The sequence below is a fragment of the Xenia sp. Carnegie-2017 genome, unplaced genomic scaffold (assembly GCF_021976095.1).
Source record: "Xenia sp. Carnegie-2017 unplaced genomic scaffold, XeniaSp_v1 HiC_scaffold_2, whole genome shotgun sequence".
Lineage (NCBI taxonomy): Eukaryota > Metazoa > Cnidaria > Anthozoa > Malacalcyonacea > Xeniidae > Xenia > Xenia sp. Carnegie-2017.
In genome coordinates, this window is record NW_025813482.1 from 2,827,391 (window position 1) to 2,846,136 (window position 18,746).

Consider the following 18,746-nt stretch of genomic DNA (forward strand, 5'->3'; position numbering starts at 1 on the left):
CAAGGTAATTCAATTTCAGTCTCAACCAGCCATATTTTATAACATTTCTTTATTTTAAAAAATGAAAGAATAAAAACGTTATTTACCGTTGAGATTCATCCTCACTGAAAAAAATTTTCTCCAGTCCTCTCAGCCGGTAAATTAAATACATAACCTTTTGCAATGTGTCTTGTAAAGATGAAAAAAAGTGCACTCTTGCCTATTTTCTTGTTGAAAAATAAAAAACATAAAAATTTATTGAGACATTCATAGTGTAAACTAAAAAAGAAATCTGTAATCTGAAACAAGTGGCAGCGTTGAGCGTCCACTGCATTTTTGGTTCATGTGATATTTATGTCCTGACTCCGTTGTACGTATTACAGCGTGAACTATTTATTAAAGCGCTCGGGTTTCAGGTTTCACAGGCTTTCAGCTATTCAACAGAGCTACGTAAAGGAAATGAACATGATCATGTTATGGACTATTGATAGACGATATTTCTAATGAAAATATCTATATTTCCGATATTGAGATTTACTAATTGGTATCGATGAAAACTTTCAGTTGTTGTTCATCAAGGTAATTTTATTTACTGCCAAAATTGAGTAAAAACCTGACAATTGTTTTTGCCAATAGTATTGTTAGTTTGTTATAGTACCAGTTTTCAAAGTTCATTTTTCCCACTGTTTCATTGATCGAGAGTTCGTCCCGCAAGAGGGACGTAATTGAAATGTTTCCTCTCCAAACAGGCTGAGATAATACCATATATAAATCACGTTCGGCATCACGTGAACATGCGACCTTTGCCCGACTTTTGTCAGAAGCGCTGACTCGACCAAAAAAGTGCGGGAATTTTTCCAAAATATTTTTGACTATTTTATTTATACATTATTTTGGGTAAGTAAAGATTCAGTTTGCTCACATCGTTTTCATCTTTCTCTTTGAAAATTGGTGTGTAACAAAACATTAATGACTAAAATCTCGGGAAATTCTGTGTTTTGTTTACCCTCGACAGGCCGCAGTTTCCCTCGGCCTCAATTAATAAGTGATAATTGACAACATTCTTCTATGGTTACTAATCATGTGCTGAACAGTTCCTATAAATAAATATTATGTCTGAATCTGTGACAAAAATATATACCTTGACACTTGATGAGCTGTTTCTATTTTTTAATCAGAACAATAAACAACACATGTTGATAATAATGGGCTAATGCCATGCTGAAATACTGAAAGCGTGTTTTTAACTGGAATTATTGGATGTAACATGGCTTATCGGCAAATCACAGAATAACCTGCCACCTAAATATAAAATTATGCTATATTTTTAGCAAAGATAAGACTCAAAGACGCTACCAAAACACAAGAGGAAGACTGAGACAACAAGGCTAGTAACAAATACATGAAGGAAGGTCAAGCGAACAAAGCACAAATGTCATTCAGTATCAACGAACTGATATTAAATTTCACAACTCGCTTTTGACAAAGAGCGCACGCTGCATGCTAGCCTTTGTTTGGTCAAAGACATAGGCTGCCGCACCACATGGGACGGATGCCTGGATTCCAAGTATCGATAATAGTCGATATTTACATGTTGATATTAACATCAAAAACCATTGTACTCATTAGGTAGACTTTACACTTGTAAATCAAAATTAGTTTCTGACTGTTGAAGTTCTGATAAAACGAAAAGAAACATATGGATCTTTTTAATTTCAATTTCCAACTTCTAGGAACAACCAGCAAAAGCACTTTGTTTGCGGACACGTCATTGTATTAAGGAAATCAGTTAAATTACCTCTATATGCTTGAAAAAAATTCACAATAAATCACCGTTTTAGTTTAATATTGAGAAATTTTATTAAGCTGTTAAAATTTACAGGCATCTGAATCGAAGTTTTGTATTAATATCATTCAAAAGCCTGGTGTCAAAGAGGTATTGTTTTGGTTAATAAAACTGGTGTCATGTATCGCCCATCCCTACTGAATGTGAAAGTGTAGTCCCCAAATGTATTTTCGTTGGCCGCTGTAACAATGGCAGTAACGGATGTAGCCTTAAATCTGCTCCCTTGCCCGCTCGCTGAAGGCTCGCTCAGTGCGAAAGCACCATAGCACATGAACATCGTAAAAAATCTCATATTAATAGCAAGGAAATAAAGTGAAGATTCAAGTTGCACAAAAAAACTTTTTGTAATACGATTTAACACATTTTAGTTTTAATTTATTTGATTTCACAAACGAACGATGCCAATAACGACCGGAAATTGCAAACTAAACACGTGACAAGAAGTAGAGAATTAACAGAACTGAAATTCGGATTAACTTGTCGTTTTTATTGTTCGAAGGTTTGAAGGATTACCTGTTCACATATCAGTCTCGTCTTTAGCGAGTGGATAGATTCATTTACCAGTATTACATATTAAATACTAATGTACATTCTATTATCTTATATCTTTTGTGGCCTTGTCCAAATTTCACTGGGAAGTAGGAGCAATGAAGCCACACACTATCATAAGATACTGAAATCTTTAAACAATGCCACCGAATTTAACGTTAAAGCATTGGACTTGCTTCTAGAGAAGTTAAATCTCGAACATTGCAAATCTCATCACAATGGAGGAAAACCATGTTCACAGAAAGTAAGTTTGAGTTGTATTATATTTCTATTGAACTAATACGTTACTTTTCGTTGTTGTCTTTCATATTTGATCCTTTTCACTTTTAATTTGTGTCATCAGTGTGGCCCTCCAGAGCATATATTCCTGACACATGGATTCGGCAACAACCTTACTATAACTGAATTTGGTGTATTGTCAACAACCTTACTCTACTATTTGCTGCCTGAAAAGAATGCTGGGTTGACTATTTTTGAAAACGGAGATGACGCGCACGTATCAACGTACGACCGCCTTTTGAAATACTACAAAACGACTGGGAATATATGCGTCCGCTTTTTAAACCGAATTTTACGAGATGTCAAGGAAAGAGTCAGAAAAAGCCAGGCTATACAAGTATGTCGCGAGTTTCGTTTTCGTATTAAATTCAATCGTCTTCCTTGTTGTTTCGATTACACCTGCCCGTCTATTCTTTATTTTTGGACTTTGTGACCAGCTGCGCGGCGCCTTGCGTGCAAATTGATTCGACTATCGTCGATAGGATTAGAAATTAATAAAAATATTTGTGAGGTTGTCACGTTGTTCATGTTTTCGTGAATAAGTTAAGAAGCGTTTTCAGTTTTGTACATACAATCACATAGTTTAGTCACAAAGTTACATCGCCGATCACTGGGCCAAAAATTTTGTAGTTTGAAGACAAATTGTTAACTCATAATTTTGTAGATTGAAATTGACCTGCTGATTTGATGACGTGCTTGCAACAATCCATTCATATTTTCGAAGTTTAACATTCATTCCATTCAATTTAGAGGCGCATGAACTACTTTTAGGTTTTGTTTATAGTTCAGCTTTTGATGTAGTAGTTGTTTGATAGTAAACTTCACACTTTCTCGAGCATTAGTTTTCACAGATTCATATATTAACTGTAAGAGACCTTGAGTGACTTCAGAGGCAGATTACTCAACATGTTGCTCAACATTTCAGAGAAAATTTTAAAAAAGAAGCGTTGATTGAGTTCTCTGAGTCTCACAATGAGACGCAGAGAACTCAATCAACGCTTCTAAGAAGCAAGGATTGGTAATTTGCCTTCTAAAAGTTGTTAATTTTTTGTAAACCAAACTAATACCTTTATTCCAAGTTGATTTAAATGAGATATAACAAATAATGACATAATTACTATAATTTTGAACAACAGTTTTATGGGTTTTAATGGTTTTATGATTGTTTAGAATGCCTTGAAGTATCAAAGTCATTGATTTACATTGTTTGGATTGTTATTGTGGGTGCATTATCATGACTATTGATAGTTGATTTCTTTTATGCCTTTCAGAAGCCATGTTTTTCTGCTGAAGGTATATTCAGAGAAATTAATGTATCACCTAAGACCAGTGAAATTGACAAAACTCAATTTTCAAACATGAGCATTGTGATTATATCATATCTATCGAATGGACATTGTCTTGAGGTTAATAATGAAGAAGATCTTCCATGTAAATCATATTTTACCTCTGATATTCTCCAACATTTTGGTGGAGAAGCAAACAAAATATCATTTGAAGGATTCAAGGAAATATTGGAGACAATTGGTGTTGGTAATGTAACTGACCATCATAGCAATGAGGAAAATGATCATGACCATGACCATGATCATGACCGGGACCATGACAGTGACCATGACAGTGACAAAGACCATGATCATGACGAGGACCATGATGGTGACAGTGACCATGACCATGATCATGACCGAGACCAGGACCATGATGGTGATCATGACCATGATCATGATAGTGACCATGATCATGGTGAAATGCATAGACGAAGAAAGCAAGATGACTTGCATCATGTCATTCATGTCCCATTCAAAACAAAGCAGGTATGTGAAATAATAGTTTGTTAACTCCATGCATTTTCGCAAGTTGTTATGAGGTAGCAACCGATGACGAATGAAATAAATATGTGAGTTATTTTGACTTCCTTTTTCTTGATTAAACTTTGCATATGTAGTGCTATTCAGCAGATGATTTGGCAACAATTTTTGCAGTCAATAAAAGTGATGGTGTGGATAGAATTAAATTCATGGAGTTATGTCCGGCAATGATTCAGCAGCTTCAGTCAGGGATCTGTAAGCATGAACGAGAAAAAAAACATTCAACTCATGACTTGACTCATGGTAAGTTTTACTAACTGTTGTTTTGTTTGCAAATGGTTGCTGTGAGGACCACATACCTCATAATATACTAGATGGTGCAACTTATACTTGATTCAGGTCAGTTTGGTGTAAAGTTATTTCCAAAGCCCCACAGCAGCAAGTATCACTATGACTTTCTCTTTTTTCTATTTTTCTTTGATCATCATGAATTTTGCAGTGCTTTAAATGTAGTCATTTCTGGTTGTGTCCTTTCTAGTGTCCAACTAACTATTCTCCTATTGCAGCTTATAGCTTTTTCACTTGTTTAACTGGCACTGCCATTGTTTTTATTGCTGTTACCATACAACAACACTCTTATAAATCTTTCCTTAGCTGATAGTTTTTTTATTATGGGCATTCCACTTGCTAAATCCTACTTTCCTCTTGCTTAACCATCTTGCTAAATAAGTTTCTTTTTACTTCCTTATCATTTCTTCCATCTTATCATCATGGAAATGTTTACTTTCCTCATGCTTGACAATCTTGCTAAATATACATCATTTTATTTCTTCATCATCTTTTCCATCCACTCATTGAATTCAAATGTTTGAAACTTGCCACAAAATCTTTCAGCTTTTTTACTCCATATTGTTCATCCTTTTTGATATAAACTATACTGCACTTTGTCTGGCTTCCACTCATATTAAGGCCCTTCCTTTCCAATCCCTCTCTATTTCTAAAGATTTTGAGTCAATGCTTCGATACGTATCTTGTCAACATAAAACAGTAGCATTAATAACACCCTGATCTTCTGTGCTGACATCCCAGTTGCTCAACATTTCTCCATATTGTTTGTCATGGTACTCTATCATAAACCTTTGTGTTTGAACAACTTTTTCTGTCCTTTCCACTTTTCTATCAGCATTCAAAGTGTATAAAAAGCATCAGTTGTGCCATCTCCTTGCATATTCAAACTGCTAGTATTCTTTACTTATGTATTTCCTTTCTTAGCTCCTTTTCTACAACTTTTTTTACTATGCGCAGAAATTTCCTTTTAAGCTTTATGTCAATTGTACTGATGTATCAAGCACTTACCCAATTTGAATGTGTAAATTCTAAGTTACAGTTCATCCTTACAATAATATACATAAACTCATGATAACTCCAGTTCAGGTTTTAATTATGAAAAGATTGAATTTATTTCATGATTGTTTCAAAGGGGAAGTGTGGATAAAGTGCCAAGTACAATAACTTTATTTATGTTTTATGAAACAGAGAAAGCATACTGCTGTAATTAAGCTAAAATCAAAAGTTTGGGGGCATAAAATCAAAATTTTTGCAAAAGTTTGGGGGCATAAAATATATGAAATGTATTCCACTTTGGATTAAACTGCGAGTCAAAAATGCAGAAATATTTTTTGAAACTTTGCAAAACTCTGAATTCTATCTTTGCATTTCTAATGTACCCATATTATTCACTGCTATCAAAACTGAATGGTTTTTGTATCTTTAATTTCGTTAGTAGCTACTAAATTTAATCATTCATTGTTGATAATTTTATCAAAATTGCTTTTGCTGTAAAAATGTGTGTTTTCTGCCAAGCACGGTTCATTTTTGTTTTATTACTGGTGGTATTGAAAAATACGTACAGTATATAATATGTTTTGAAGAAGCATTAAGGGTCATTATTAAATTTTGACAAATTTTGGCAGTGTTTATACCGAGTTTTTTTGTTGTTTTTTTTTTTACTTTTTGCAATCCATTTCACAACTATCTAGCTAAAGATGAAAGCTCTGCGGTTTGAAATACTACGTAGAACAAGCAATTAATTGATAAACATCATAAAAACACTATCGCTTTTGTTGATGTTTTATGTTTTTGTCTAGCACCTGCTAGAAAGTAACTTTTTTATGCCATGTTTTTCTGTAGTTAATTATCACTATCATTTAACAGTTTTCATGCCTATTCCTTCTCATTTGCTCATGTGTTTGGGTATTAAAAGTCCCGCTATGTTCCTTTGAACTTTCTTTGAACTGAGATCAGGATTGATATCTGCCCCTTCTTAAGTGCGCACTGGATTGCCATTTTTAACAATTCATAATGCGTCTTTAGATAAAATATAAATAATATCTATATTTCTCTCTCTCTCTCTCTTTAGATAAAATGGTTTGGCTTTATGGATTTTTGTCAGTGTTTGTTATCAGTTTGCTATCGCTTTCTGGCGTTGCCGTTATCCCTTCAATGGCTGGACAGACGTACAAGAAGATTATCATTGTTTTAATAGGGTTAGCTGTGGGAACCCTTACTGGAGATGCATTATTTCATCTTATACCACATGTAAGTTATTATACTCCAGTTCGAGTTGCACTTTTTCGGTACTTATCCATTACTTATCCATTACTTATCTATTACTTATCCATTACTTATCCATTACTACTATATCGTACGTGATTCTTATCATGCTCTTGGCATGATCATTACTGTACGTAAATAACTACCGTCCACCTTTATCATTAAGGAATAAAAGTTTGCTTTTTATAGTGTTTTTGACATTAGACAGATTGCATTCATTTGTGAGAGTTAATGACATGTATCTCCATCTGGAATATGTCCATTGACACTAACTAATACAAGTGGTATACAATTTCGACTTGACTGTCGCAAAAGAGCTTAAATGGAGTACGGGTTTTTTAAGTGATTAGAAAAACAGTCAAACTATTTCTGTGTAAATTAAGTGATTAAAGAATTCGTCAAAATAATATTTGTTGCGCTGCAGATAAGACAAATTGACAAAACATTTTTACTTTTACCTTATTGTGTTTTCTAGGCAGGTGGTTTTCACGCTAGTGGTCATGGTGATCATGGATCAAAACATGACGAACATGGTTCAGAAGAAGAGCATGATAAGACGATAATATGGAGATTCTTGGTCGTCGCGTTTGGTGTTTATGGCTTTTTTGTGTTTGAGACATGCTCTCATCTGTTTTTACAATCTACTGGAAAAGAACACTCTCATTTAGAGGTTAAAAACCCTTTGCGTTTTTGGAGAAAATAAACTAAAGCAACCCTAAAGGCCTGAACAAATCATTTTTTAATTGGTACCTGAAAGTTTAAATTAAACAAAAAAATTTTGACTTCCCCTCCCTTTCTCTCTAAACCTACTTGCAGAGCTAGTCATTAGTTAATTTTTGCCAGTTTTTAAATAAATATGTAATTTTTATAAACACCGCGGAAAAACCCATAAACTGTTCTAATTAATGTAATAAATTTCTGCAATTTTGAAACACTTCCTCGCATAATATTTTAAATACTAATTGCAATTTGTACGTACAAATTATAATTTAACATTCTTGTCACTTAATCATTTAACCACTTTATGTATATTTACCTGTGAACATTAACTCACAAAGAATGCATGGGAATGATATAAGTTTGTCGAAACATAACTGCAATTAGAAGTACTGCTATTTATTTGAAATGTCCTAAATTATATTTTACATACTTTTAGCACTCACGAAAACACAGTCGATTTGAAAGGAATAATACTTGTCGAGATAGTAAACGTCTTGAATTGCTACTGACAACCTCTCCCTATCCTCAAAGTAATACGGATCACGATAAAGATCTAACAACAGTTGTTTTCAATCAGGTTTGTCTTTATAGTATCATGTGTTGGACGTACTGAGCTGGACATGAAGAGCTATTTAGACCAATATTTGTTCTATCTAATTGAGCCCTATGGTTAAGACAGATATCCCTGAAATACCATTGTTCAATTAAGTTTAAATTTCATAGTACAACGTAGTAACTTTGAAATTGGTTTGAGAATTCAATATTATTTTTAATTTTGGTATTTTTTACACGGATTTTTTTGTGCTTGTGACGAAATAATAAGCTTCGGATGAGACGTTTTCGCGTGTCCGCTTCATCTAAAACGGTTTCATGCACAGCTTGCTCATGAAGTCTATCAATCAACCACTCGTATCTGTCTCTGATTGACTCCATACCAATGCAGCCTATTGTATAATTCTTGCGTAAAAGCTAAATAAATGAATTGCATTATTGAAAACGCGCAAATTATCCAAATATTACGTAAACAAGACACTTTTGGAAGTTGCAGAATCATTACTTTCAATACCACATTGACAATCTATTCCTTTAACAGGCAAAGGGAAAAGCTGAGGAACATCGCTCAAAAGACGATGAACGCGAAGAAGAGAATACCTCCTCCGCCGCTTTGTTGAAACATTCATTTGAATCTACAAAGAAATCAATTAAGTCTTTTGGAAAGATGATTCTTATTGGAGATACATTACATAACATAACAGATGGCATTGCTATTGGAGCTGCCTTCACTCAAGATATTGCTGGAGGATTGAGTACTACTATAGCTGTGTTTTGTCATGAACTACCACATGAACTAGGTATTGTCAAGATGTTGATTACTATAAAGATGATTTATTTAGTTAAGTGCTTACTGCTATTTTTGGGATTGCATGCGTAGAATTTCCTATTCATTATTTCTACAGTTTAACAAGAAAGGATGGAGGGCTTAGTCAACTTATTTAATTTGTGTTCATTTCTCCCAATACCAAATAGAGAAATAAACTTTGTGCTGTTTTATGTCGCTGACATTCTGTTCTAATTTTCAGGTGATTTTGCTGCGTTGTTATCATCAGGAATGTCTGCAAAACAAGCCCTATTGGCCAACTTTTTATCCGCTTGCTCAAGTTTTATTGGCCTTATCATTGGTATTTTGATTGGTCAGAAAACCAGTGAGGGAAATCAGTGGATATTTGCTATAATGGGCGGGATGTTTTTATACATTGCTTTGGTCGACATGGTGAGTTATTCCAAGTTATTGTCTCAAGTAAATTTTTCATTTCGCACAAACATCCACTGAAATTACTAATAACTTAAAGAAAAAGGAAAATGATACGACACCTTATCATTGAAGTGGAAAAACTTTAGTTTACGCGGCTTTGAGCATGAAATAAGTAACTGAATTGTTTGCGCTTAAACAAACGCACAAAAAAGAAGTCAGCAATTAACAATAACTACGAAAAAGAGTTTACGTTGTTATACGAAGTTTGTTTGGTGTAATATCTTGCGTATAAATATAAACATTACGTAAATTTTCACACTTTCATTGTAAACAGAACAAACATGAATGGCGAAGTATGTAGTTTATTAATTTGGTTGACATGTTTAAAAGAATGCGATTAAAACCAGCGGATTGTGCAGCCATATACAACCCTGTTTACTTGTTCATATTGTTTTACCGTTAAATGAAATGTTATTCACGTTTAAGTGGTCGACATTGTGATGTTTTGTGTGAAATTTTCGTATTGTATTTTGACTATTCTCTCACTGATTTTGATTTTTGTGGTGTTTTTTTCTAGTTGCCGGAGTTGATGCACAGCGATGAACTTGGTGGTATGAGCAAACTGCGAATCTTTCTTTTGCAGAATACAGGGATTTTATTTGGATTTACCATCATGTTTTTGATTGCATATTTTGAAGAAGGTCTTGTCATATCTTAAATATGGGAGAATTCCATAAAAATCAACGAAGATAGAATGAAAATTTTGAAAGTTAGTTAGAGAGGACCGGAGGAGGGGAACTCCTCATTCAATGCAAATCAATTTTCTAAAGAAATTAATGATAGTATTGATGAGAAAATGCTTTTGTAGCTAAGAGCAAAGGTTCGGGCCGGCCTTGGCACTAGTTGATGGTGTTAATATTTTAGTTGAGATGTATTCTAATGTTTTGTTACTAGGGCCCAGGGTTGCTCGGTCGCTCTTTGGACCTAATTGTTGTGTAGCAGTTGATATTTCACTCAATAGATGTAATTTAATTATAATAAATGACATAATAAGCTAATTTGTGTGGACCTGTTTGCTCATTGACTTCTGTTTATGTTTAGCTTGTTGATAGGAAATTCGTTTCAACAGCATAGATTTAAATATAAAAAGTTAGAGTTGAATGTAAATTGATGTAAAATCCTGCGGTGATATGAGTGTATTACTTGCTTATGTGGTTAAATACTGGCTTATGTGGTTTTAAACCTGTATTGGGAATTAAGTTGTTGGTTCTACAATGTACAGTCATTGAAGAGTTTTTGTGTTACAATTAGCTACTAAAGACTGAGAGACTATAATTAAACAGTGCCATCAAAAACACCGCATTTTCGTGAAGCGGAATTTCTTTTCCTTAAAAGACATCGTACTCTCTGACAACGAGTTTTGAACAAAACATCGATAAGCTGGATGACAGCTGCGTGTTTCAGTTGATGGTTTCTGTTGAGAACAATGTTTTCGCGCCAAAATCACCTACTTCGTACTCGTATGCGCTGTCTATGCTAAAGCTTCTAAATATGTAGCGGTCAGCGGGTAACCACTATGTTATGAAAAGTGTCCAATAAGATGTTAGCATTGTTGGCAACCGTCGACATTAAACCGTCAACCGTCGATTGAATATTGATCACTGTCGTGAGTAGGGGAATTGTCGTTAGTTTAATCGAACGGATTTATGTTTCTTTTTTTTTATAATTTTTACCTGTATATAATTATGAATCATTTAATTTGTCCATGCTTGTTGATAAATACAAAAATTGCTTCGTTGGCACGTATAGTCCTAAATCTCTGCTTTCTGGCAATCATTAGCACTAAGTTGCTAAATTTATCACACAGATGCTAGCTTTTAAAGCCATCCTAAACATCACTTATATTTCGCTTGGTCAAATAAATAATTTGGGAACCTTTATACACAGCCAGGACCGCACCGAAGAGGGTGTTGGAGGGGCGTGGCATCCTTCTCCCCCAAGTTCATTACATTACGTAGTATTCTGAAAATTGGATCTTATTCGGTTTGTCTTAGGATTTGGGTAAATGGCAACAATTGTACTTGTTGATTTCACTTTGTGCCTTCTTGTTGAGCCTGGTTCTCAAGTAATTATCAGAATAGTGTCAGTCGTCTCTAGACAAAGTTATATTTCCAAACGACTCAAATGACTTAGACGCATGAAGAATCAGACTTTAGTGGTTTAAATGTCATGTTGATTTTAAGACTGGATTTTCAAGACTTCACCGACAACGAAGACAGCACTATAACTGGTTGATAAATTCGTAATGCCGAATTAACTGCAGAACTGTCTTTCCTGTTATTTCTTGTAATTTTGTCGGCACCCACTCCCCCCCCCCCATTAAATGTCGGAGTCTCGCTACGGCATATGCATAGCATTATATAGTTTTGGTGAGCAAAATATAAGGCAGGAAGCAAACGAATGTGAGGACTGGGGAGTCTTAAATAAATATGGTCCTATGAAAATGTTGTTAAGAAATGCTAACTAGGAAACAACACGGCCCAAACGTTCCATTGTATGAAATTTCTTGTTACCATTTCTTCATGCAGAAGTTAACATGATGGCTTCCGTACTCTGTTTGTAAGTTGAATCAATGAAATCCAGATAGCAAATTTATTTGCTTTTGTTTCGAGTGTTAATGGTTACAAAATCAGTCAATATTACAATGAACATATAACACAATACGATAAAATGTTTGCAATTACATAAGACGTTTGAAGATTTTTGCGTTCATAACTTAGAAACTTTTGTAATGGATGCAGAATTGTAGGAACTACAGAATTGCAGAATTCTTTTAAAAGCTTTTCAAACAAAACAACGCGGCTCGTTAGCCCGAATGTAATCATGCAAAATGAGGCGCTATAGACAATCGTTTTGAAAGAAAAGTAGTACTTAAAGCAAAAATATGTTTCAAATCAAAATGAGAACGAATTTCGCGGGAAATCTGATTTCTCAAAAGGTTTAACTTTCATGCCTTTTACGTGAAAGAATGACGTTGTATGAACTTCTGAGCAAAGTCACGTGATATATAATGCGAAATTCTTTTTTATTTATGAACAGGTGAGTAATCGACTAGAAAGAAAAATGAAGTGATTTCAGATAACAGCAAAAAGATTGTGCACGACATTGCATAGCAAAAAGTGGAAGTTTTTGTTATGAAAACAAAATTCGACTTTCGACTTTTTCAGTTTTGATTTGCAATTTCCCCTGAAATTGGAAAACAGAAAACGAGAATAGAACACCGAATTGTGTTCTTGATATTGATCGCACTGTTGAAAACGAAAGTCGACTTTCAAAAAACGTTTTCCTCTTTTTGAACAAAAAGGAAAAGAAACTTCAAGGTCAGAATTTCGTTATCCGGCCTAAAAGAAAAGCAACAGAAATTCAAATATGTTGATTTAAATTCCGTTTTTCCATTTACTCGAAAAACGGTTTGCACTAAAATACACGCATTTTCATGACATGACAGATCAAAGAAGACTGGATTTCAGCCAATAAGGACGCTGATTTTAGTGTTTTTTTCATCAGAAAATTTTTCACGTGCTACACGTGCACGTTCGACCAAGTTTGGCCTTTGTATGTATTGGATGGTGTTGGCACACAAAAGCATATTGAGCTTATTGTTTCTGTTTGATCATCCACGATTCCTTCATTTTCTCATCGATCACAAGTAACTTTGTATTTGATGGTGTTGGCACACAAAAGATATATTGAGCCTATTGTTTCTGTTTGATCATCCACAATTCCTTCATTTTCTCATCGATCACAAGTAACTATGTATTGGATGGTGTTGGCACACAAAAGCTATATTGGGCCTATTGTTTCTGTTTGACCATCCACGATTCCTTCATTTTCTCATCGATCACAAGTAACTATTTCTACATGCAACATTTTATATTGTTTTATTTAGAATTTTTACAAAAATAGAACTTGCCAGTAATTTTGCAATTTTGACACAGCAAGATATTCACCACATAGTTAATCATAATTAGGTTTATTGTGTAACTTGAGGAAATCAAAAACAATAACTGGCAGTCAAGCAATCAGTGCCAAATGTTTTTATGGTCAAAAAATGTTTCTTTGAGAACTGTATAGATTTATGACAACAATGTTTCTCTTAAAAGCGCATTTTTATCGCATCGTCGTCAATTTCGATATAAAATGAAAGAAATCCTCCTGCAGTTAAAGTGGATCGTTTGACATCAGAAAATACGGAGTATACTGCCAGTTCTGTTTCTAAATTGGATTATTTGTTGGATTTTCTGTAGAGCAAATTATCCACTGGTTCAGTGAATCTTCCAAAAAGCACAAAAACGCGTCAAACTGCGTTTATTATAAATTCAAAATCTCTTTGAAATAATATTTTATAAGATTGTCTCAAAACGTGGGCGACGAAATTCAAACTAACGACAATTTTCATACCTGTTTCAAATATTTCATAATCAGGAAGCCAAACAGTGGCGTGCTAGCAGGGCCTGGGGGCCAGTTAGACATGCCCCCAGCTTTTGATTTTTAAGGACAAAGAAATGAATAAGAGGCTTCAAATTTTGAATTTGAGTTGGAAAAACGCGTTTGTGATGATACAGATAAAATCATTTCATTCCTCAAAGTCCAGGTAATGTCATTTTGGAATTATTAAACAAAACATAATACAAAACAGACATATTTTAAATGCCCCTTTTGGCAAAATTTTTTAAATTAGGTGTGATTTTCAACGTATCAGTAAAAAAAATTTTTAAATTTGTCAAATCGCTCCATTTTTATTGCTATTTAAAGTTAGAAAAAATGTTTCTTTTAATGGATCTTGTCCGTCGTTCGAAAAGTCTGGAACGACTTACCTTTGTGACGTCATGCAAGGGATTCTTCAATATAAGAGATATATATTAACTACCCTGGATGACGTCACAATTTGACTGGACCCAGACTTCATGCCACGACGGACGAGGTCCATTGAAAGGCAACTTTAAACCTTAAACCTCCTTAGAAAGAAGAAAGTTTGACTAAATTGAAAAATTTTTTTCACCGATACGTTAGATATTACACCAAGTTTTTACATCGATAATAAAATTTTTTCCTGATAGGGGCACTTTAAGTAGCAACCAAGACAAGTTAAAATGAATTGTTTCGGTTTTAATTCAAAAGGCCAGACTTGAGTTCAGATAAGAAATTTGATATGTGGTACTTCGAAAAGTAAAAGTTTATTATTGTTAAGTTACAGTAAAGAATCTTGCTGTACGAGTGTACGTTGTTAGTGTGTGAGTTTGTGTTTGTGTAATGATGTGGCGCTGGGTGTGTTAGTCGGTCATAACTCACAAATATTGTTTATGTTAGAAATTTACTGTGTGGGTTTTTTCATTGAAACAAGTGTTGGGCTACAGCACTAGTTTGGTGATTTTTGGCATGATTCGCAATACAAACAGTTAGACCTTGTCCACACGTATCAGCATTTTAAAAATACGGAGATTTTTCCTTCGTTTCTGAAAAGTTTTGCGTCACACGTAGCGTATTCGAATCGTTTTCGCTTGTTCACACGTCTACGCAAAAATGGAGGAAATTTAATGCTTCCCAGCACAGAGCATGCGTATTTACTTGTATTGAGAGATTCTTCAAGCTTTTGCATTTTTTGGGCTGTTCATAAACATATGCACTAGTTAGTTCCGGCTTTATCCAAAGTTCCCACGTTTTAAAACCTTATTTAAACCTCACAACATTCATCCGCTTTCTTAAATATTCTTTCTTAAATATCATTGCAACATGCAAGCTAATGCATGCTATCAAATTTGAAATTATTCCAAGTAAAATAGCTACGTACTTGTGATCCGCCATTTTAAAAGTACTCGATTGACTCCATCATGAGACTGGACTCGATTATGACGTCATCGTTTTCAAAAACCTTCGTTTTTGCCCGTCCACACGTAAACACAAAACCAGCGTTTTCAAAAGTTTTCACTCTGGAAAGCGTAATCGAAAACCTCCGTTTATGGTCACCGAAAACGCCGTTTACGTGTGGACGGAAAGCCAAAACGGAGGAAAAAACCTCCGTTTTCAAAAACATCCGTATACGTATGGTTGGAAACGAAATAAATAGGTGGATGTTTTCGCGTTCTTTACAGTGGGTTATTTCAGTTTATGCTGGTTTGCGTTTGCGCTCGTCAGTCGTCAACTAGTCACAAATATTTCAATTGTGGTGTTGTCAAGATAGCGATGTTCCTACTGCTGAATGACCTTTACGGAATATGCTAAGGCGTGACTCTGCTATTTACCGGTTAGAAGAGGAAAGACGAATGTGCACGTGTAGCACGTGTTTATTGACAAAAATTGTTTGATGAGAAAACTATGCATTAATTTGTTGTGTAGAAGTCATAAATTATTTATTTTTCATACTTTCATTGACATTCCGACGGTTATATGTGAGCAGATGTTTCAACCATAATTTGATGATCATTAATGTATCATGTTTTTGATCTTCCTATTTTTAACAAAGTAACATAATTGGAACCAATAAAGATTGAACATTTCGTAATACAACGTAATACCCCCAGACCTCACTAGCACGAATTGCACCTGCAATGCAGGCTGCGGTGCTTGTTTTAACAATAAAAAGTGAGGTGATACTTAGGTGGATTAGTGACAGGTTATAGGATGTACGTAGGTTGGTAAGAACCAGGTAAAAAATTCAGGAAAACTTAAGGAAGTAAATACCGAAAAACAATATTAAATTGTAATACTTGTTTAAGAAGCAGTATGGACCTTCCAGAGAAATTAGGGGCGTGGGGCGCCTAAAAATTCCCCGGTCTTTTCTCATGTTTCATGAACACACTTTACAAATTTCCTTTCTTTATTCGTTTATCATTTTGAGCTCCCATTTCACCTGTTGTCTTAGGCAAATTGACCGAAGGAATTTTCTCCTTCCTTCCCCTTCCGAACACCCTTTGTAGATGCATGAATTGTACTAAGACTCGCATTCGGATGCTTTAGATGTTTGTAAAAATGGAAGTTTTTGTCAGAGGTGACGTGTTCTTTGATCCTTGTGGCTAGATGTCCGGTGATTTTATCTCTGTTGCAGGAATTAAAGAAAAACTAGCTATTTTATAGACTATGTCATCACAAAATCGTTTGTCAGTGGCCAGGGCTGAGGACTTCGGTAGTTTGCGAGAAGTGTCACATGTAGAAGTTTAGATCATACACTTTATTCACTTTTACTATTTTTCCAATTTTAACTTTCTTTCATTGTCGTCACTCACTTACGTACATATTTTATATCCCGTCACAAACAATCATTGTTTGTATTACATGTGATCATTCATTAAGTATTACCCGTATTACATAACTTGTAATATATTTTTATCTTATACGCACTTTCACGCTGTAACACATTTTTTCATTCACACTGAAGATAAGATTCGCACTTTTATTTGTCCTGCATGTATGGACCTATATTGAGGTCGAAGCGCTAATTACTGGATGAGATACAACAACGTGCCACGGCCTGTGATATGTCAAATTGTGGACACATTGGTACACTCGATCGCAGCTGTGCTTTAGTGTTTTGTGTTCTGTGCAGGGCAAGTACGGAATTTTGTGTTCGACAAGATTTTTCAATATTGCTTGACATTCCCTTAATACACCTGTTATAGACACGATGTAAAATCACACGACAAGAAAACAATAGGTGGTTTGCATGTTGGTGGCCAAGTACAAAAGAATATTTCATCATTGGTATTGTTGCGATGATTGCTTGCGATTGTCCAGCATCCGTTTTATCGTTGATACCTTTGATGTTCACGAAGCATTCGACAAGGACTTCAACTGAATCATGGCCAACTTATCGAGCCAACACCGCTGGTTTATCTTAGTGTCTAACGTCAGGGGTTGTGTCAGCAATGATGAAATCACGATTCGCACTTCAAATTTATTTACTGAGGTATTTATCGTGGGCCTTCCAAAGCTTCAAACAACCACCATTTTTCAACGACATGTTCAGCACATGCCTTATCAACTTTACAAACAGATCGAATTTTGCTGTTCGCTTCATTTTTCTATTTCTTTACGTTGACTCTGCCACGTCAACTTTATTTTGTTAAATATGAGATGTTTTCTATCTCAAAATTGATTTTTTAATCTTTAATTTTTAATCTCCAAAAGCAATAGAAAATTACAATAATTTTTAGTTCGTTTTCGCCATCACTTACATATATATATATACATAATCGTACATCCTGTGTCCCAAGTGCAGGAGTCACCATTTTACTATGGTGATAGCCGGGAGGGCACATTGTATATACACTTTGTATACATATATGCAAAGCTCACCTTTATAGGTTTGAGCACTGTGGTGACTCTACAATATAATCCATACAATGTGTAACCGTACGTCCTGTGTCCCAAGTGCAGGAGTCACCATTTTAATATGGTGATAGCCGGGAGGGCACATTGTATATACACTTTGTATATAGGAAGTTTGTTCATTTGAATCTCCGTAAGTACAGTGCTCGATGCTTAAGAGCAGAGCGTAAATATTGATGACAAGAAGAAAATACACAAAAACTACAATTTCATCCCGAAAAAAAACTACAATTTCACTTTGTATATTACACAAAAACTACAATTTCACTTTGTATATATATATATATTAGCCTAACATGAGGAATAGTAAGACGTAGTAAAGTCGTAGCCCCCCCAGGTTCAGCTTCGTAGTGCCGTCTCTGTACAGGAACTACAACGGAGAAAACAATCTGACATGTTCCTTTATATAATTTATACACGAAACAGTGTTTGCATAATTTTGAGCGGAAACAACCTACCAGTACTATCAATATGAAAACCAGGCTACAACATTTCAGAGATAATTAAAGTTTCGGTATTTCAACCACAGTTTGAGACCGAATGCGTTATTTTATTGGGGTATGTGACACTCTCCCACAACCCTCCCATCCCCCCTACATTAACGCCCCCGTACATTCTGTACCTTGAACATATATCACTAACTTTTAAAAATCATCAAACAAAACAAAAAATTTGCGAATTATTACCTAAAGTACAACTACTAAACCTTAACCACACTGAAATAGCAATTGAAATGACGGCTGTTAATAAAATTTGCGTCACTTCCTAGTAACCATAGTAATCAACAATTGTAGAATTTTGGCGGAGTGAGATT

At 34.8% G+C, this 18,746-nt stretch overlaps 1 protein-coding gene and 1 long non-coding RNA gene across 3 annotated transcripts; both read left to right on the forward strand.

Annotated features, from left to right (window-relative positions):
• Positions 1 to 420: 420 nt before the first annotated feature.
• LOC124439753 lies at positions 421 to 1,912 on the forward strand. Its single transcript, XR_006946444.1, has 2 exons — positions 421 to 558; positions 1,311 to 1,912. It is a non-coding gene; the product is annotated as an uncharacterized LOC124439753 (long non-coding RNA).
• Positions 1,913 to 2,300: 388 nt separating this feature from the next.
• Positions 2,301 to 10,605, forward strand: LOC124439748 (zinc transporter ZIP10-like). 2 transcript variants are annotated; one of them, XM_046990013.1, is made up of 10 exons: positions 2,301 to 2,618; positions 2,718 to 2,990; positions 3,925 to 4,467; positions 4,599 to 4,764; positions 6,881 to 7,059; positions 7,550 to 7,744; positions 8,231 to 8,371; positions 8,888 to 9,146; positions 9,375 to 9,565; positions 10,125 to 10,605. In XM_046990013.1, exons 1-10 carry the CDS (start codon positions 2,409 to 2,411, stop codon positions 10,263 to 10,265), a joined length of 2,298 nt encoding a protein of 765 aa, XP_046845969.1. In that variant the 5' UTR covers positions 2,301 to 2,408; the 3' UTR covers positions 10,266 to 10,605. The 2 variants fall into 2 exon arrangements, with proteins under 2 accessions (XP_046845969.1, XP_046845970.1); XM_046990014.1 differs by lacking the exons at positions 2,301 to 2,618; positions 2,718 to 2,990 and adding an exon at positions 3,185 to 3,671.
• The last annotated feature ends 8,141 nt before the right edge of the window (positions 10,606 to 18,746 follow it).